The 21,834-nt window shown below is 33.9% G+C and overlaps 1 protein-coding gene across 17 annotated transcripts in view; it reads left to right on the top strand.

The window, feature by feature from the left end:
• The window catches only part of LOC145239882 (oxygen-dependent coproporphyrinogen-III oxidase-like), a 985,985-nt gene that overhangs the window by 725,991 nt on the left and 238,160 nt on the right, over positions 1 to 21,834 (top strand). For 15 of the 17 annotated variants that reach the window (XM_080103476.1, XM_080103478.1, XM_080103489.1 and 12 more), the window contains one exon: positions 21,163 to 21,213. The exons of the other annotated variants lie outside the window; for them this stretch is intronic. In XM_080103476.1, coding sequence (XP_079959602.1) covers positions 21,163 to 21,213 — 51 coding nt within the window. The remainder of the gene's footprint in view (positions 1 to 21,162; positions 21,214 to 21,834) is intronic. 17 annotated transcript variants of the gene reach the window in all.

Here is a 21,834-nt window from a genome sequence, read left to right as displayed (position 1 = left end):
ACTCTATATAAACTGATTTGATTCAATTATACATTAAAATATTTCCAAATATATAATCTGATTTAATTAAAATATTTTTAAATACTCTATATAAACTGATTTGATTCAATTATACATTAAAATATTTCCAAATATATAATCTGATTTAATTAAAATATTTTTAAATACTCTATATAAACTGATTTGATTCAATTATACATTAAAATATTTCCAAATATATAATCTGATTTAATTAAAATATTTTTAAATACTCTATATAAACTGATTTGATTCAATTATACATTAAAATATTTCCAAATATATAATCTGATTTAATTAAAATATTTTTAAATACTCTATATAAACTGATTTGATTCAATTATACATTAAAATATTTCCAAATATATAATCTGATTTAATTAAAATATTTTTAAATACTCTATATAAACTGATTTGATTCAATTATACATTAAAATATTTCCAAATATATAATCTGATTTAATTAAAATATTTTTAAATACTCTATATAAACTGATTTGATTCAATTATACATTAAAATATTTCCAAATATATAATCTGATTTAATTAAAATATTTTTAAATACTCTATATAAACTGATTTGATTCAATTATACATTAAAATATTTCCAAATATATAATCTGATTTAATTAAAATATTTTTAAATACTCTATATAAACTGATTTGATTCAATTATACATTCAAATATTTCCAAATATATAATCTGATCAGAACACTCCTACCATACATTTACCCAGATGCTTTATTTGCATTATAATTTCATCAACAGTGTCTAATAAATTAATTTTGTGGGCTAAGTTTAATCTCTTTTTTTTTTAAATATTGTTTTATGCACAATAATATTAGTTGTACTAATATCAAATTATGCGGTTTACTGTAAAAAGTTCATTAGTCAACGTGATTAATTTGAAATTTCCAATGATAACTTCTGTTTTATATTACTTCAGTTGAAATTTTTCAAAATCAAGTCCCCCTCCCTTTCTTGTAGCAACACTTCATCTATATATGAGACTAGCCTGGGTGCCCGACATTGCCCAGGTGTTTGGATGTGTGTGTTGAGCAAATAAAAAAGTGGTTGTAAGAAGGCAGGCTCGAACATGTAATGCGAAGAAGAAAAAGAAGGTTAAAAAAAAAAAAACGATGCAACCATGGATCAACCAGAAGTCACAAGTGTTAGAATTAAGGCTAGTCAATTGAAAAGAGGGGATGACTTTCAAAAATATCGGCGAAAAAAGCGACTCCTCCTTGTAGAAAAGTGCCCAGTTGAGGGTGAAGGAATGAATGGTTTTAGCCAATTTTTTTATATTTGTCATCCGAAGGGTCCTACTTCAAAATGATACCGATCTTGTAAAAATCCATCCTCTTGAAAGTTTTATACAAACATACATGCATACATTTAAACAGACAGGTGAAATTTATATTATAGATGTATAGATAATCAAGTGTTCTATTCTTTTATCTTTCAAATGTTGAGTTAGTAAAGAAGTTAGTAATATTAATTTTCCTCTCCTTATCGACCAGTTAACTATGTTATAGAATGATTTCTTTTGGTCTTACTGGATTCAAGGACAAGAATTCATCTATTCTGGTAGAGTATCCAGCTAAGTGTTATTATTATGAGCAACATCAGTTAGAGAAGGTGCACCAATTCTCGTAAAAGCTGGTGTAGCGTAGCCATAACGAGTGAGTTTTATTTGGGCTTCGAATATTATGTTATTTTGAATATTTAATCTGGGTTTATATGTAGAGGGAAGTTCCTTTTGCCAGGTTGTCCTGACAAACCAAGAGAGGAACTAGGGGATACACCGGTGAATGGTTTCCCTTGGCTTGGTAAGCAGGTAGCTGATTCAAGAAAGCACCTTCTCCCATAAGGTGGTTTAAAACCCATGTGAGAGAAAGCATGCAACCTTGCAGGGTAAAACACGCTTATCCTCTGTTAGATACAAGCCTTACATTAGTGGAACATATCCATCCTATTAATGATAAAGGTCTCCACCCTGTGGGTGAGTTATGAACATTTGTATTGCTTTGTTATATTGTGTCACTTGTGTGTATTGCATTAATCAATGTTTTAATAAATGGTTATATTTGTACTTGGGTTCCGTCTAGTTAGTCATTATACGTAATTTATGCTTGTTAAGGTTAATTGATTTAACTATGTGACATTAATACGTCCAACACCCCATGTACAGAGAGATTTTAGATACTCGATGACAGTGTCTGATAGGCATTCAAGTTCTCTCCATTGGGCATTCCTTCCATGCACATACTCATACGTTTACATGAATAACAAGTGAGATTACCCTGAAATAATTTCTTTAAAAAAAAAAGAAATTATTTAATGAGATTACCCTGAAATAATTTCTTAAAAAAAAAAAAAAGAAGAAATTATTTAATGAGTAACAAGTTTTTCTTTTAATAAATAGATTCTTTATTTATAAAATTAAATTTATTTTTGGTAAAACTTCACCCCTCCTCATTGTTTAAAATTACGGTACTTGTACAGTTTAATCAAGACATTAAAAAATGAAAATATCGAAAAAAGGTTATATTGTACGTATCCGTTTTGGACTGAAAATCTCCGAATAAAAAAAGTTCACTTAATTTGATTGGGTATTTTTTTTTTTTACAGTGGAAAAACACGTTTTTATGAGTGCGTTGAAGTCAGCCATCTTGGAATATTTTGAACATGCCACGGGGAGATAACTTCAGTTAAAGCGCCGACACTCCCTCCCCATCTTTAATACTAGCTTTTCTTCCTAAAAATCGAACCTTTTGCTCGGTATCATAACAAATGTTTTTTTCGCTGTAAAAAGAAAAAAACTACTTGATGAAATTAAGTGAAATTTTTTTTCGGAGGACTTCATTCCATAACGGATACGTACAATATAACCTTTTTTCAATATTTTCATTTTTTTAATGTCTTGATTAAACCGTACAAGTACCAAAATTACAAAAATGAAAACTAAATCAATATTTGTTTTCAAAATGTAAACATTTTATGTGTATTAATTCCTCTACGATAAGTTAAATGCAACAGTTTAAAAATATCATAGATTTAATTGCTCTATGTTGAAAACTGTACAAAATGAAAATAATTTCCCAGTACTTTAAATAATAACAAATTAATTTTACAATCACTCCTATTTTTCTGGGAGTGAAATTAACGATTCAATTAATTTGTGCTGCATTGCTTTCAACATGAAGAAACCAAATCTGCTATTTGAATTATTACATTGTTGAAATGTGCAAAGATGTGAATATTTACAATCCAGATTTGATTTTGCAGTTTTATGCACTCTGTGTTATAAAAGATTGTACACAAACGATATGTCTTTTTCATCTCCAAACTTTTACCAGATTGGACAAGTTCTTACTAGGGAACCGTTTCACTATAAGCTTGAATAAACTAATGCGTTCCGTTCATGTGTAGGTAGAGGAATGTGAACGACAGCTGAATGCAATAGCAACTTTATTGAGTGGCGCCCATTTTTTCTTTTTTACACAGAAATCACCACTTATCAAGGCTCAGAACCACTCGAGGATAAGGATTCATGGGTATACATTAGTCAATGTTATTATAGCGTAGTAAACATAAGAAGTGGGAGTTTTGTAAAATGGATTACTTAGGGGGATGGTTCATCAAGAACTTGTTTACATTGGACTTGAAGACAGATTGTAGTGAGCTGGAAAACAGGCCAATGGAACAGAGTTCCACAGGTGTGCAGTTCTAAGAAAGAAGCTTTGTTCATGGAATCTGCATTTAGGTTTAGGCACAGATAAAGAGTGGGGGAAATTAATGGTAGTGGTTTTGGCTAGGCGAGTGTTTTTCGTGAAAGTTTGGCCAGAGGGGAACCATAGATTGAAACTCAGCTGAGCACTTGCCATGAAATAATGATAAAGCAGAGACAGGCTATAATAAGTAATCCTCCTCTTCCTATAGGAGAGTTATCTAGAAAGAGGACTAGGGAGAACCGTTACATGTAACATCTCCTCCTCCCCGTCAGGGAGTGTGTTTATTCATTTTGTTTTCTTCAAGAGTTTTAATAGTAAAATGGGGAAGGCTGGATTGTTCTTTCATTGTCACGTGCAGGTTTTTGAGTATTAGTTCATCTTGTACAGTGAGTTCATCTCTGCAATCGAAGGACAGTTTGATTGAATTAGGCTTTCCTTATCATCTGGCCACCCATTAGCAATTATTTCTGTCAGTGCTCTCATGTTGGCAAATCTCTTTTGACAAATCTCTGTGAACCTATGGTCTTGTATGGGTTGCATTGTCAGATTATTCACTGACATTACTTCCAACTCTGGTTTATTTGTTGGTGCTCGTGACGGCTTTTCTGCCAGTGGGATATCTTTTCCTAGCTTGTATTGGAGTGTATAGTTGTATTGCTGGGCATGTAGCAGGAGGTTCTGTGGGTATAGTGATGAAATTTTTCTAGGCCACATACATCTGCCCGCATTTCTTCATGCATACATCTGCCCGCTCAATTTCTGTATATTTTTGTTCAGTATATGATAGGGATCTACTTGCAAATGGCATTGGTTTGTCAGCCTATTTTAGTGCTGTTCCTAACCCATACTCCCATGCACCATTCTCGAGAGTCAGTTCCTTGTGGGGGGTTGTAGTACATAAGGATGGGTGAGTTTGTGATTACTTTTATAATGTTGAAAGCTATTTGTTAGAAATCTGACTATATCCACGAAACATCTTTTTTGGCCAGGTTTTGGAGGGGGTTTGTCATTGTTGCAAGGTTTGGAATGAATTTCCCTATAAAGTTTGTCATGCTGAGGAATCTGCGGAGAGCTCCAATGTTTCTCGTTGTTGGCATATCAGTAATGCCCCTCACTTTTACTAGGTCTAATCCAATGCTATCTTTTGTGATGTGATGCCCATGAATGTGATTGCATTTCGTCCAGTCTCTAGTTTTTCTGGATTAAGTTGCACTCCTGTTGTTGGATATGTTTGGATTAGTTTGTGAAGGCTCTGGCCATGTTCTTGTTCTTTCTTATAAATGACCAGATCATCTGTAATAATGACAACTCCCTGAATGTCTTGTAATTGTTCTTGGGAAGATCTCTGCTGAAGAGTTTAGGCCAAACTGTGACGCCAACAGTATCGGCCAAAGCATGTCTGAAAAATAGTCAGGTCATTGGATGCATCATTGAACTGAACATGCCAATATCCTGATGAAAGATTTATTTTGGTGAATATTTTTGGATCTCTCATGTCATAAAGGACATCCTCAAGAATTGGTATAGTGTAGAGCTCACACATGAATGCTTTGTTGAGCTTGTGGGGATCTGGGCATATTCACATTGTTCCTTTTTCTTGTGATAACATTGGCTATTCCATGAGGTGGGTTTTTCCACTGGTTTAATTTCTCTTAATTGGGTCAGTCGATTTAACTCCTTTTTCAGTTCAGGGCATATATGGCTATAGGTATTCTCCGATTGGACATTACAACTAATATTGCATCTGGTTTGAGCTGGAGACTGGCAACACCTGACAGTTGCTGAATTTACCATAAAACACCTCTTTATAGTTTTTCTCTATGTTGACTGCTGCAACACGATGGAAATTCTTCTGTTTTATTTTCACAAGGCCCATTTGTATGTTTGCCTGCAGGTTTAGTAGTGATTGACGGTCATATCGTGTTTGAAAAATGACAAATTCTACTGAGTAAGTTTGTTGTGTTTTTTTCTTTGGCATACACTGAGTGGTTTCATCAGGGATTTGTTCCACATTGTTAAGGCCCCTTTATATGGTTTCATCAGGGATTTGTTCCACATTAAGACCCCTTTATATGGTTTCATCAGGGATTTGTTCCACATTATTAAGACCCCTTTATATGGTTTCATCAAGGATTTGTTCCACATTGTTAAGACCCCTTTATATGGTTTCATCAGGGATTTGTTCCACATTGTTAAGACCCCTTTATATGGTTTCATCAGGGATTTGTTCCACATTGTTAAGACCCCTTTATATGGTTTCATCAAGGATTTGTTCCACATTGTTAAGACCCCTTTATATGGTTTCATAAGGGATTTGTTCCACATTGTTAAGACCCCTTTATATGGTTTCATCAAGGATTTGTTCCACATTAAGACCACTTTATATGGTTTCATCAGGGATTTGTTCCACATTGTTAAGACCCCTTTATATGGTTTCATAAGGGATTTGTTCCACATTGTTAAGACCCCTTTATATGGTTTCATCAAGGATTTGTTCCACATTGTTAAGACCGCTTTATATGGTTTCATCAAGGATTTGTTCTACATTAAGACCGCTTTATATGGTTTCATAAGGGATTTATTCCACATTGTTAAGACCCCTTTATATGATTTCATCAGGGATTTGTTCCACATTGTTAAGACCGCTTTATATGGTTTCATAAGGGATTTGTTCCACATTATTAAGACCCCTTTATATGGTTTCATCAGGGATTTGTTCCACATTATTAAGACCCCTTTATATGGTTTCATCAAGGATTTGTTCCACATTGTTAAGACCCCTTTATATGGTTTCATCAAGGATTTGTTCCACATTATTAAGACCCCTTTATATGGTTTCATCAAGGATTTGTTCCACATTGTTAAGACCGCTTTATATGGTTTCATCATAGATTTGTTCTACATTGTTAAGACCGCTTTATATGGTTTCATCAGGGATTTGTTCCACATTGTTAAGACCCCTTTATATGGTTTCATCAGGGATTTGTTCCACATTATTAAGACCCCTTTATATGGTTTCATTAAGGATTTGTTCCACATTGTTAAGACCCCTTTATATGGTTTCATCAGGGATTTGTTCCACATTGTTAAGACCCCTTTATATGGTTTCATAAGGGATTTGTTCCACATTGTTAAGACCCCTTTATATGGTTTCATCAGGGATTTGTTCCACATTATTAAGACCACTTTATATGGTTTCATCAAGGATTTGTTCCACATTATTAAGACCCCTTTATATGGTTTCATAAGGGATTTGTTCCACATTGTTAAGACCCCTTTATATGGTTTCATAAGGGATTTGTTCCACATTGTTAAGACCCCTTTATATGGTTTCATAAGGGATTTGTTCCACATTGTTAAGACCCCTTTATATGGTTTCATAAGGGATTTGTTCCACATTGTTAAGACCCCTTTATATGGTTTCATCCTCTTGGCAAACTATTCAGGGAGAGTATTAATAGATGCCCCTGTATCAACCTGGAAAACCACTTTTTTATCCAGCAGCATTAGGCATTTGGCCCCTTTTGCCTGTTTTATCTTTGAGAGTTTTATCACATTCACTCAGTGGGTGTATTCTTCATCCTCCTCCTCTGATGATGTGTCCAGTTGATGTACTCGTGGAGGTGCAACACGCTTCTTGTTTTTATTCATTCGGGTGTTGTTGTGTTTCTGTTCTCGCATCTTTCTGTTTTGTTGGGACACTTCACTTCTCAATGGGCTGCACATTTGCTGCATTTGACTGGCTTCACACACCCTCATTACTTCTGGCTGTATCTATGGGTTGAGGCCATTTCACCTGCTTTGCATATGTCTACACTCTGCTGTAGAGTGAGGTTCTGTATTTTTAACAAGTTGGTTTAAGCTTGGTGAACTGGTCATAAACACCTTTTACAATCTGGTCTCGCAGAAGAGTCAGAGCATTGAGCGCAGAAGTTGCACGTCTTTGACAGGACACTTAGATCATTATAGAACTTGTCAAAAGTTTCTTTCTCCATGTTTTTTCTAACAGAACATAAATCTCTCATACGTTCTGTTGAGAATTCTAACAGCATATGCCTCCAGTACTTGTAGTATGTCCTGTACAGTGCGCTCAGTCTCTGAGGTGTCCAACTGCATGCTCTGCTATATTTTCATGGCGTTATCACTCAGGCAGTTTTAAAGTGTAGCAACCTGAATTTCTCATGGTTTACGGTTTAGTCCTGTCAATAACGAGTAGTTGGGTCATCGTTTATGAAAAATTTTTCCAGGAGTCTGCCTTATTCCCACTAAATGAGTCGTTCAGAGGCCTTGATGCTGGACATATTGCTGGTCAAAGAAGCAGTATTAGTGGTAGTAGCCATATGTTCCTTAGTGGACATTATTGTGAGATGGATGTGTTCTGTTTCAGAAATTAATCAAAAAAAAAAAAAAAAAAGAGTCTGGGCAAGAATCACTTAACTATCTCTCACATTCAACGACAGCAACTCCAAAAAGAAAAATAGACTATAGAGAGACAGGCAGAGCAGCAGAGGCCATAAGGTGAAGGCACGTCATTAATATATCCATGTCCATGTGGGAAGGATCAGGTAGAAGAAAAAAAAACATACAAAAGTTAAAACCATACGTTATTTGACAATCTGTCATTCTTTGGGGATGGTATGGATTCTGTAAACACTCTTGTCGTCATGTTACGGTCAGGAATGTGGGCGACAGAGAGCTGAATGTTATAGCAACTTTATTGAATGGCCATCTTAAAATAAGTAATCCTCCTCTTTCTATAGGAGAGTTATTTGGAAAGGGACAGAATTAGGGAGAGCCGTTATGAGAGTTTAGTTACACATAACTTAATGAGCCAAGTCCTCTCTCTTAAAATTGTGACAATAATACATTTTTTTATATATAATACTGTTTTTTTTGTTTTTGTTTTTGTTTTTTTTCAATAATCTGAAAATTTGGCATCTAATCGACATCAGTTGATTAAAAAAATGCAAAAGAAAATGTGTGGTCGTTTTATGTACTGCAAAATCTTTTCCTCGAGCGGACTTTAGGCCTTGATAAGCAGTGATGTCAGTACATAAATGTTTTTTGATTGGTTTTGAAAATGGTTTTGTTTGTTTGTTTGAAAGCCAAATATAATTTACAGCAGCACACACACACACACAAACAAGTATTATTAGATTTGAATGAAGGTAAAAAAGTGACTCCCTTAAAAACTTAAAAATTCAGAAGACTTTGATGTGAAAGCATTTTTTTTTTTTTTTTGTAATCTTTTGCAATGATAAGACATTTTATTAGGAGTAAAGATGAGGAAGAGAGACAGAATGAGGAGGAGGAGGAGGAGGAGGAGGAGGAGGAGGAGAAGACACTAAGGGGTCAGAGTTTGGCATTGATCAGTGATTGGATAAGAAGAGTTTATTTTAATGGATGGTTTATTTCTGGACAGCGATAACCAAACTGGGAAGTGAGCATGTGCATTTCAATGAATGTCCGATCGCTAAAATAAAGTTTTTCTTTTCTTTTTTCTCTTTTTTTTTTCTTTTTTTTTTTACTTTAGCAATTCATGTGGTCGTAATTAGATTGTAGCGGAGTGAAGTGGCGGTTGGAGAGAAAGAGAGATAGAGAGTGGAGATATTTATGCGATAAAGATGCATTGGTACATAACGACTGACACTGACATCTTTCGCACAATCGATGGCTGCCGACATCTTCCACGCGTGGCAATCGATGGCTGCCGACATAGCAAGTAGCAGCAGGTAGAAAGAGAGAGAGAGAGAGAGAGAGAGACACACACACACACACACACACACACACGATAACGTTTACCTTAAAGTAGATCTCCTAATTCACACCGCAATAAAATTGCACGTTTTGGTGCATATAATGATGTGATTGGCAGACCCTTTACTAAATAATGAATCAAATGACCCACAAAAATGGTCAGGAGAAGGAAGGGGCATGGTTTTATTAATGTTCTGGAGTTTGTTTTTTTTTATTCACTTGAGATATTGCTAGATTAAACGTATTAAAGAAAAGCAACAAAAAATACTGTTGTATACTTATGGATTAATCGAGTTATAACTTGAATTCTGTTCAATTTCCGCTCTTTAATGAAAAGCGCCCTGACGTTAATTTTTAAAAAAATTATATCGCTTATAGAAATGTCATTTGTTGAATAAATATTAAACATTTCGTTAATATTGGATAATTCTTTGATGTGTCGGTATTAACTTACATTTTAAGCCAGATGAGTTGTTCTCACCTATCGAATGAAAAGTCAAACAAAATAGCCGTGCGCAACTTAATCATCCACACACAGATCGACCAACCAAATGCACGCACATCAAGAAATTAATAAAAACAAGAAGCGTGTTGCACCTCTACGGGTACATCAACTAGACACATAATCATCAGAGGAGAATGAAGAATACACCCATCTTGTATGATAGCCATAATTAACGACAAGAATATGCAACAAATAGAATTAGAATATCACTTGCAATGTTGGAATTTCTAGAATAATATTGCTACCAGAACAGTAGCAGAAACTCGCAAAGAAGCAAGGGACCAACAGAAGATAGTGTTGTTTTGAAGAAACAGCTTACCTTGCAAATATGTTTATCAGATGTGTTAACTTGTGGGATATTTCATTCCGATCTTCAAATAATGTCTGGTAATCAGGAGAATTACGAACCATTTTAGAGCCTAACTATTCCTGTAAACTTGTATATAATAAAGTTTATCGTTTATTTCTTTGTGAGGTAATCCATTCCGATATACAGATAATTTCGGGTCATCAGGAGAGAATACGCACCATTTTGGGACCTACTTCTCAAAAATAATGATGATCATACTCATACTCGGTTTAACGTCCATTTTACATGCATGAGATGGCTTTTAGAAATTAATTTACAAACAAGCCTTTTTCTGGCGCCATTCTCTCATATCCATCTTTACAACGTTTTTCCATATTTTCCTTCACCTTTTCCTATGAACTGATCCTGCTACCGCAACAGTTCTACATCTACTAACGCAAGAACTCTCATCCATTCTTTCAACATGGCCATCAAACATCAAAGTCTTTTGTTCTGCATACCTCCCACAACTCCTAGAATATAAATTACCTACTAGACAGGATCCTCAGTCTCCTTGTGCAAGGGTTTGTCAGGACAACTTGAGATGAGGATACTTAACCCTACAAGTAAACTCTGACCAAATATTTAAAATAATATGGTATGCAAAGTCCAAATAAGTTCACCCTCATTACAGATATGCACTGGCTCATACAAGGAATGGTACACTAAGTGCTGTTTTTCCAATTAACAACACTTAGCTGGATAATCCACCAGAGCAGATTATTTTTTGTCCTGGAATCCAATAACATTCAGAAAAGACCACAGTAAAGTTTTACTATAGCATAATTAATCCTACGTTAGTACCATGGGTGTGTTTTATCACCCCAACTTTGCTTAAGCGCTCATAATTCCTAGTTGCCAACTTATTCTTTTCCTTCCTCCCAGTGCTCTCCTGACTCAGTGAGAGGATATATCATATGTGGTATGACGCAGTTGTATCTCTATTTTCCTTAGAGGTAGACATCACTTTGTTCTTCTGGGGTGTCCAGTCACCCCAACTGACTAACATAAGTATAATTTTATGATTTATATATTTTTGTATTTTTCCAGAGGGAATGAAAATTTGTACGTATAACTGCATATTATGATTCATTAGGCTACTCTGTAATATTTAATATGGAATTAATATATTTTGGTATTTTCTTTATTATAAGTTTTGATGGGATTATTATTTTATTCACAATTTATTACTCTTCCACACTTGTAATTATAAGCTTAGCTAATGTAATATCTTAATTTTTCCTTAGTTTTATAATTTATTTTATTGTATCATTTTATATTAATATCAACAAGATACAAGTGATTCAAAATGTTCAACAGAGAATGTAGATATAAAATATATCCTGCTGGTTCAGGATATATTTTACAAAATAATAACACTATAAACATTTTTGTATTGGAATGTATAAACACGTCATAGGACTAACCATGTTTGGAACATCCAGGTGACTAACGCAGGGTTAATGGGGGCAAAAACAAACATAATTAATGAAGACAAGAATAAAGATAATTAATGGGGACAAGAATAAAAATTGCCTTAGTCTGGAAGGTTTTCCAGATTGAGAACAGAAAGAGGTGAAGTGTAGTATCAAAATAGATACTATATTTTCTTTCTTAATCAAAAGACCAATTACTGGTACTGTTGCAGTTTACAGATCATGCTACGTTTCATTAGCACGTTACATAAACGGAAGGTGCTGAATGAAAATTTCAAGACGTTTTGTCCGGAAAATGCTAGTAAACCTTAAAAATTAAGGGGGAAAAAAAACATTTAAATAGAGAAGAAAATAATCCTCGCATGAAAAAATATTTTTTGTTTGGAAGAAAATTTAATGAAAAATTAATGGAAAATATGTTTTTCTAAGAAACTTAAGAAAAAAATCATTTAAGTTTCTTTTAACAATTAATAACAAACATTTCTTTTTAAAGAGAATGAAGTGAAAAGAAGGAGAAAGGAAATAAAACAGAAAGGAGAAAAATAAAATGAATGAAATAAAGAGGAAGAAATTAACTACAGAGGAGGGAATGAATTGAAACTGAGCAAAAAGATTCTCACTGAAAAATAATTCATCCAAATTCTACTGTTAGCCTGAAACTACCAAAACATCATCAGTTTCTTACCTTCACCATATAGAGGGCTCCATCTTGTTTCTCCTTCACGTGGGAAGGATCAGGTAGAAGAAATTCATCTTCTATCTATAATATAAATCTCACCTGTTTGTTTAAATGTATGTTTGCCTACAACTTTCGACAGACGCGACAGATTTTCACAAGATCAGTATCGTTTTTAAGATTGACCCTTCGGACAACAAATATCGAAAAATTGGCTAAAAACATTAATTCTTTCACCCTCAACTGGGCACTTTTCTACACGGAGGGGTCGCTTTTTTTTCGGATATTTTCTAAAGTCAACCCCTCTTTTTGATTGACTAGCCTTAATTTAAAATATGTCACTTCCGGTTTGGCGCAACAGCAAAGACGTCACATTTTTTTCACGTTCTTTTCCTCTTTTGCGGTATGGGTTCGAGCCTGCCTGCCTACTACCACTTTTTTTTTTTTTGCTCAACACACACCTCCAAACACCCGGGCAACGTCGGGCACCCAGGCTAATTTATTATACTTCTTTTTAACCAAGTTAGGCTTTTTTTTCTGTTGAATTATGGTTAGAATTAATTTCAGGAAATGAATATAAGAAAAATACACAAGTGAAAAAGCCATTATTGTAAAAGTCAAACCAAGAAATGTTATAATTAAACTTTAGCATTTTAAATATTAGTCCTGATGGCTAGATCTTCAATAAAATTAGAGTTGGAATCATTCAAATAGTATTTATTGGAGTAAAATAAAAAATGGACACTTTGAATTTGTGAAAAAAAAAAATTGACTTTTCGGCAATATTTTTTTTTTTTTTTTTTTTTTTGCAATTAACAATTGTCAGCTGCTACGATCTGATTAGCTAAGCTTTTCAGAACATTCTAACAGTTTATGTAATCTGACGAAATATGCCAACGAAATGTTTCAGCACGGTCTGTAAACCGCAGATATACTGTTAGCGTTTATGTATCAATCTTTGTGTATATTAAAGAACCATTACATAAAACCATCATAGTTTCTTATTGATACATTTGCAATTCAACATTTTATACCGAACAACCACATCATTCTTGGTCATCTTTTTTGTATTCCATTCAGTGTTCTCAGGGTTCTCATATCCTCGAGTGACTTTTGATCTTGATAAATGGTGGCTCATTAATATTTATCAATGAAAACAACTAATGAACTCGGAGAAAGATTAAATTTAGACAATTAAGGGAGATGTGCACAGAACTAGAGACTTCCATAATATGACCATATTAAGGGACTGGTACTCTCCTTATGGTAATGATCCTTTCTTTTAACCTCTAAACCATGCAGGGTTTTCTTCATGTGCAAACTCTTTTAGGAAGTATCGCAACAATACTTGTATGGATTATGTAACCCTTATCCCTGAGTGGCTTCCGGGCCTTGATAAGTGGTGATCACTGTGTAAAAAAAAAAAAAAAAAAAAAAAAAATTCATTGTTACTAATTTACAGTACTGGTCTTAGGTGTTTATGCTCCCTCTAATCATAATCTGTTATGAGGTTGCTGACTAGATTACTTACTTGTAATCAAATCAACACATTAATTTTTCTTTCATCACCAAAAATTAAAAAATTTATTCAATGTAAATTAAATGTTCAGCATTTATTCAACATAGTCTTAGAAGGAATACAAATTTTTAAATTTAATTTCATCATGATTTTCCAAAGATTTTATGAAATTTGTTTTTGCCAGATTATGCATTATATTAATTATAACTATCTTAGTTATAATTAATTATAATATTATATAATTATAATGATATTCTTATGCACAGTTACGTTTTTCTTGTTGCTGTAAACAGATACTTTTATATGTATTTTTCACCAACGTTATTTTTTTTTTTACCCTTACTTACGTTGACAAAAAATTTAAAACTAGGAAGACCTTCAGCGTGCTGCTGTGATCCAGGCACTGTTCGTGATTTTCGATGCAAGTACAAGATGCTTCTGCTCACATTCTCCACAATACCTGATACATCATGAGATTAGTATAAGACGCGGTCTGAGTGCTTGATTATGTTTTTTTTTTTCGACTTAAAAAATGGGTTCAAAGGGATTCTGCCTCCTTATCATTTGATTTTCGTCCCAAAAGCAGCAAATTTGGTTTTCAGTTTTGTGTAGTATGGTATGAAAAAGTAACAAATTCACTCGTGCAATCGTGTATCACCCCCGAATGAATATATATTTCATGAATTAATGCATTTTGTTAGGTTTAGGTAAAAAATCGTATTGGGATAACATTACGAACACTAACTTACGGTAAGTTTAATTGTCTTTGTGAGAAGCCAAATTTAAAGTTGTGCAAAACTATACATACCATTTTTATGAAAAAGAGAAATATTTTTTTTCCATTTCTGAAAAATAAGACGTTCAGAAAAAAAGTACACATTTTTCATGATAATCTTTTCTATGAAATACAATTTCTAAGCCTATTTTCTTCTAGGTGAGAGGTATAGTACCACCAGAAACAACCCAAATGAGATGGTACAAGCTAAATACGCACAAAAGATCGAGCAGATACTGCTAGGCTTCATAATATACACAGTTCATCAGTATTAAAAATGGTATTTTTTTTTGCTGGATCTGTTAATTTTCGGCTATACTTTGTGTCTGACAAACTCTCTTTCTCTCTCTCTCTCTCTCTCTCTCTCTCTCTCTCTCTCTCTCCTTGTATGTATGCTTGTCCATAAAACCAAACCTACTAGGAAGTGTACCTTTTAAATATAAGTGTATTCACATATACGGTAGGCATGTGACCGTAATTCTTAAAGAAGATAATGCCACTTTTCTACCATGTTACACATTAGAGACGAAACTATTGCAGATATACAGCAAAAAATAGGACAACAAATTTTATAACACCAAACATTAATTCTATTATGAACTGTATGAAAAATAGTTATGCAAATTCGGCATTCAAAGAGTTGTCTTTGAATCGTTTGGTTGTATTACATATAAAGTCTTTCTAAATATGTTTTAATAAAAATGACCTGTTTCGGTGGAAATATGCGTGAAAATTTTTTTTTTTTCATTTATAATAATTATTTAAATATCTAAAATAGCAAGGAATAACAAAATAATTAGAAAATATAGGTTATTTTGATCCAAAATAGACTTCGTGCCTTAGTGGGGGATGCCCTTTTCTCTACCCTGCAACCTCTCTCCCACAGAAGAGACGTTGCGAGCCTATCCTTGTTTTATCGTTATTTCCATGGCAGGTGCTCGTCTGAACTCCAATCTCTGGTCCAATGGAACACATACATCAAGTCTGTTGCCAAGGTTGCTGAGAAGATGGTGGGATCCTTCTACCGCTCCAGAAGATATCTCACTAATGATGTAATTCTCTATCTATATAAAAGCCAAGTACGTCCAAGGATGGGGTACTGCTGCCACATCTGGGCAAGAGCTGCTAAAAACAGCGTATCCTACCTCGACAGAGTACAAAATAGACTTTGTGGCTTAGTGGGGGATGCCCTTTTCTCTTCCCTGCAACCTCTCTTCCACGGAAGAGATGTTGCGAGCCTATCTTTGTTTTATCGTTATTTCCATGGCAAGTGCTCGTCTGAGCTCCAATCTCTGGTCCCCCCTCGCCAATCTTTCACGAAAAACATCCGTCTAGCTGAATCCACTGCAAAAAATTTCCCCCACTCTTTATCTGTGCGTAAATCAAAACGTAGCTGGGAAGATGCTTTTTCCACAAGCGCCGGCAAGAGCTTGGCAAATACTCGATGGATGGTGGCAATCATGCTGACTTTGGTGTTGTGGAAGGTCATGTTGGTGATGTTCTTGACGTATGACAAACCGAAGTAGTCCAGCAGGTTCAGGTCGGGGAGTTGGGCAGTGAGAGGTGGGTACAAAGTCGTAGCACTCTTTCTGAAGTCAAGCCTGAATCTCTTTAGATTTGTTGGCCTGCGCCGAGTCCTGCTGCCACACCCAGGGTCTGCCAGCAGTCACCTGATTGCATCAGAGGATCACCACACTCTTTAGCACATCCAGGTGCCTTTTGGTGTTAACTTGCAAGCCAACTTCGAAGATGTGAGGTGGCATGATGTGACTCTCACTCGAAACCACACCAAAGACCATAACTGTGGCCGGAAAGTTTGTTTTCATCACCCTGAGCATATCCCTGTTATTCATGGCAATCTAGCGATGTATTTTGAGGGTGCTGGCAATAGTCCTGTTCTTATAACTCGTATTGGTAGAGCACATAAATTGTGCATCTCCAATCTCACTTGTTGAACAATGTGTCACTTTCAGACATGATAGAAGGCTCCTATTGCTCTTAAGATTTGTACACAACTGCCAAAGGTCTGCAACAACAACAAAAAAAGAAAGCCGGTTTTTATCAGACGAAAATGGAATCATGTCGTCTTTTCTAGTGCGACAATTTTATTGTTCCACCCTGTACATAAATTGAAGGGAGGGAAAAAAAGAGGAAGCTGTAACATTGGGAAAGAGAGTGAAGTGAAAAGAAGGAGAAAGTAAATGTGGGAAGAAAGGAAATAAAACAGAAAAGAGAAAAATAAGACGAATGAAATAAAGAGGAAGAAATTAACCACAGAGGAGGGAATGAATTGAAACTGAGCAAAAAGATTCTCACTGAAAAATAATTCATCCAAATTCTACTGTTAGCCTGAAACTACCAAAACGCCACCAGTTTCTTACCTTCACCAAATAGAGAGCTCCGTCTTGTTTCTCATTCAAAGTGCGTTGAAAACGGATTTATTGTCTGGGGACAATAATAGATGACAATACGAACTGACACACTGCTTTGTTATCAATCGGACTAAAAAGTTAGAGATATATTCACTACATTAGTTTGAAATCTGTCTTAGATAATTCAGTTCACATGAAATAATATGGTAAGATGAAAACTGCACCATTTTTCTTAACTTTCACAATTAGAGAGTTCCAATATGTTTCCTATTTACAGAATATTGACAAACAAATTTACTGTCTGAGAACAAAAATAAAATGAGAATAGACTGAAACAGCCTGTTATATTCCAAAGTATCGTAAAGTCCATTTCAGTTATACAGATAAAATTTATATTACCCCCCCCCCCCAAAAAAAAAATACAAACAAAAAACACCATGGGATATTCTGATAAAAATAGTATCAACTTTATAAAAAGCTAGACTTAATCGCCATTCTGAGATGACAGATTCTTTGAAATAGTTTTGACTGCACCCAAACAGGTTATAATTGTTCACACATGTCGATGCTACATACCTTCAAATCTCTAGCCAGAGGGAGCCCAGATTTAACACTTTGACTAGCACTCTGGAAGACTTAGTTTCAGTTTTACATTAAAATATTGGTTTACTTAGAATGCATGAATTAATCAAAATATCATATTTAAGAGTATTTTATGACTGGGCAATGGCGAGTGGCCTGCTAGTATATAAATATATAGTTATCCAATAAGGTTTATTAAATGCCTAGAGTTTCAAATCAAATTTATTGGGGGAAAAATAGCACAATGCAACAAGCCATGTAAAAGGTCAGTAAGAACATGTATACGTCTACATATCATATGGATGTTTTCCCCATGGCGACTTTAATATATGATAGACATTAATGCTTTCTTATAAAGAAACGAAAGTGACATTTTTCTACAACCAAAACCATTTAATGGATTTTGGATCAACATTGGAATGAGTATTCTAGGCATAAGGTTTATAATATACCAGCAAGGAGATCCGACGTTGCTTGGGATTGAATTAGGATCAACAAATGTTCCACACTTCCAATACTTTCATTGCCATCGAACTCGGTTAAATCACCCATTTTTCAATCAAATTGATTGATTGCCTGCTTTAGTCGGAGACATGCAGTGGTGCACCAGAAGGAAATTTCACAGTGACTTAGTCCACAAAACATTGTAGTCTATATTGCACTGTAGAAAACCTAAAATTGTTGTTATATAATTGCTTGAATTAAAGTTTTAAATGCAATAGTCAAGTATTACGGTTCAGTTGTGCTCTAAACAGAAACATTCATTTCAAACACGCCTCTGTCTTATGAATAAACCTATTGTTGATTTTATATATGACCTTTTCTGCTTGTGCAGTGATAAAACTTCTCAAATGCACTTGTGATGTTAGGCTGTATGTGTAAGGTGTTAATTTTGGTCAAAATCAATGTTCCTTCTTTAATCAGACTTTTTCCATTATCGATTATCAATTTCGATACAAACGCTACCTAAGAACACTCCCAGACACATAAAGTACATTTGTGTGACATTTCAAAAAGATCAGTCCAGCCATTTCAGAATTCAAAGGGAATGAACTTACACACACAAAGTGCTTTATATAATCTTTTGATTAGCAGAAGCAGAGGAGGGGAGGACTCTTAAACAAATGTTGAAAATTTTTTATGGTTTTTAAGAGTTCACAAATTCTCGACTTTTCTAGGCTAAATTCAATATTCATAGTTTAGGAGTATGGCCCTAATTCCAAAAGTGAATTACCTATCATTCTGATCTAGAATCCAATTGCTCATGACGTTATTATTTGAATGATAACTTGCGGTCAACCGCCCTCCCTAACTTCCCGTTCTGCTGGAGAAGAGATTATATAAAAATTACGCTGATATAGTCTCTGAAACGATCGTACACAAATCTACGTTATTATTGTTTTTATTGTGGTTAGAAGAAAGATAAAAAGAAACAGTTGGATATGTGTAAATGATTTAATATTAATTTCATTTATCTCTTATTTCCCTACTTCAGTTCCAGAAGATCTAATGCCTGTTATATAGAGCTGATTTTATATCTGCTATATTCTGAACAATTCCTGTGCTTTTTCCACTATTATAAGGATTAGCAGTATAGTTACGCATTCGCAGTTCTCATATTCTGATTTCAAACCATCATTTCTCTGTATATATGCATACATATATATATAGAGAGAGAGGGAGAGAGAGAGATTTTAATAAAGGGAAATAAGCGTTGTAAAACTATTTGGTTTGGTGGATTTTATTATTAACTAGCAATATAGTCATCAAGGGCAGGTATTTTGCTAGTATACTATGTAAATAAAATGAAAACTATATTTTTAGTTAAATACGATTTTTAATCTATATTAATACGATAGTGAGTGTGTGCTATTTTGTGTCACGTTTACATCTTTCTTCCGAGTGACTGTCGTTTAATTGTTATGACCTTGCATTTCTTGTAATAAATAATTTTATCAAGAATTCTTTTTGGTTTCGATTATAGCTAATGGCACTTCAGTTATCTATTTTTTTTAATGGCACTTCAGTTATCTATTTTTTTTATAAATAATTTTACCTAAAATTCTCCATAAGTTTTGGTTTTTATTTTAGCTGAAGGAAGTCAAGTTATATATATATATTTATACTAGAATACCCGTGACCCGTTGGGTCAGTATGTTATATTAGCTATAGAATTCATGTATGAGTGTGACACTTGTGACATAAAGAAAATAGTTTGTTTTTTGAGATAACAGAAAAAATTTCTATGAAAGTATATTAAAATGAAAAATCACGGACGGATCACTCAAGCATGAAAAAAAAAATCCTCCCTAATTGTGTAAAGTTACCTATTTTTCCGAATAATCGCTCAAAAAAAAAAAAAAAATTAAACATGATTTTCCTACGAATCGAATGCAGACGAAAGTCATTTAGCAGCAAAAACGCACATGAACCTACCGATGAGAAATATAGTATGAAAAACTCATATTGGAATCCTTCAGCCAAGTTATAGAAACTTAAAATCTAAAAAAAAAAAAAAATAATTAATAAAACCTGAAGCAAAAAAATAAAACTTAAATAAATAAGATAAAATAAAACTAATATTGAAAATGATTAGTAAATGTGTCAACAAATTTACCGTTCTCACACAACTATTTTGTATCTAGAAATGCAAACAAAAAATAAAAAAAGGAAGGAAGGAAGGAAGGAAAAGGGACGGATAGAGTGTAGTAGTAGTAGTGTTGGCTTTACTACAATTGTAAGAAAATAGCGACAGTATAGTTGTAATAAAGAATAGTCGCAAAACACTCCCACTCTTCCCATGTTAAATAATAATTTCGAAATAATAACGTTAATATTTCAGTGCACAGGTCAAAATCTGCAAAAGAAGCGATTTGTGTTTATTTGTTTATGTTGTTATGGGTTAATGTTTATGCGCGCATGCGCAACCGGATGTCATAAACTGGAAAGTGGGTTACATCACTCGTTACAAGGTCATTTGAGATTTATAATTATATAGATATTTTTCTTCATAAATTTTGGTTTCAATTCAAGCTGATGCACCAAAGTCATATATATATTTTTTTATTCATGAAATCACAAGTTTATAATATATAAGAATCGATAGAAAATTGACTATATAATAATATATATGAAATCTGCAAGAATTAAAATATCATATTTAAGCATCTTTTACAGCCAGGCTACGTCGGGCGTCCCTGCTAGCTTAGATAAATACTTTTGCAGTTTTAATAAAAGAAGAGCTATAATAATATCAGAGCTTCTCCATTTACACCGAACATCCACAGAATTCCAACATCAATATATTACATATGAAAGAGCCTGCTGTGGAATTTCCACAGGTCCCGCTAGTTTATATAAATAAAATTAAAAAGGCCAGAAAAAAAAATCAAATTCTTTTCATTTTAAATATCATTTACTTCTTTTTTTATTTTTCAGAATCCTGACTCTATGCGAACCAAGATGGAGATGCTTATTATGCGGATCCAGGTAAGTAAATCAATAATATGTAATAGGAAAAACATTTCTTTTGTTCAATTAAAAACAATTAGAACTTTTAAAGACAAAACTATTTCCCCAATTTCAGTTTATTTTGAGTATTTAAAAGGGTTTGGGCAGAGCATAATATGAATGCGATCTCCCATTTGAAAATACTAATGTTTTAATTTGCATTGGATTTTATCAGCAGCAAGATTTCCTAAATTTCAATTTTTCTTGCGATTTCTTTAAGACTTACATTTGAGGTATTTTTTTAAAGAAAAATCATAAATAGTTTTATGCAATACTCATGGCAGGAGTTTTTTTCTTTTTTTTTTTAACACGGGACTCACCACTTATCAAGGCCCGGAGGCCACTCGAGGATAAGGCTTAATGGGTATACATTAGGCAATGTGATTATAGCGTAGTAAACATAAGTAGTGGTAATTTTGTAAATTGGATTCCTTAGGGGGGGATCGCTCATCAAGAACTTGTTTACATTGGACTTGAAGATAAATCAGATTGTAGTGAGCTGGAAAGCAGGCAGGAATTAATGATAGTGGTTTTGGCTAGACGAGTGTTTTTCATGAAAGTTTGGTGAGAGGGGACAATAGATTGAAGCTCAGCTGAGCA

Source organism: Euprymna scolopes, chromosome 19, assembly GCF_053919585.1.
Source record: "Euprymna scolopes isolate OS-2025 chromosome 19, ASM5391958v1, whole genome shotgun sequence".
Classification (NCBI taxonomy): Eukaryota; Metazoa; Mollusca; class Cephalopoda; order Sepiida; family Sepiolidae; genus Euprymna; species Euprymna scolopes.
The sequence above is the reverse complement of the archived record's forward strand: the minus strand, read 5'-3'. Positions and strand labels throughout refer to the sequence as shown.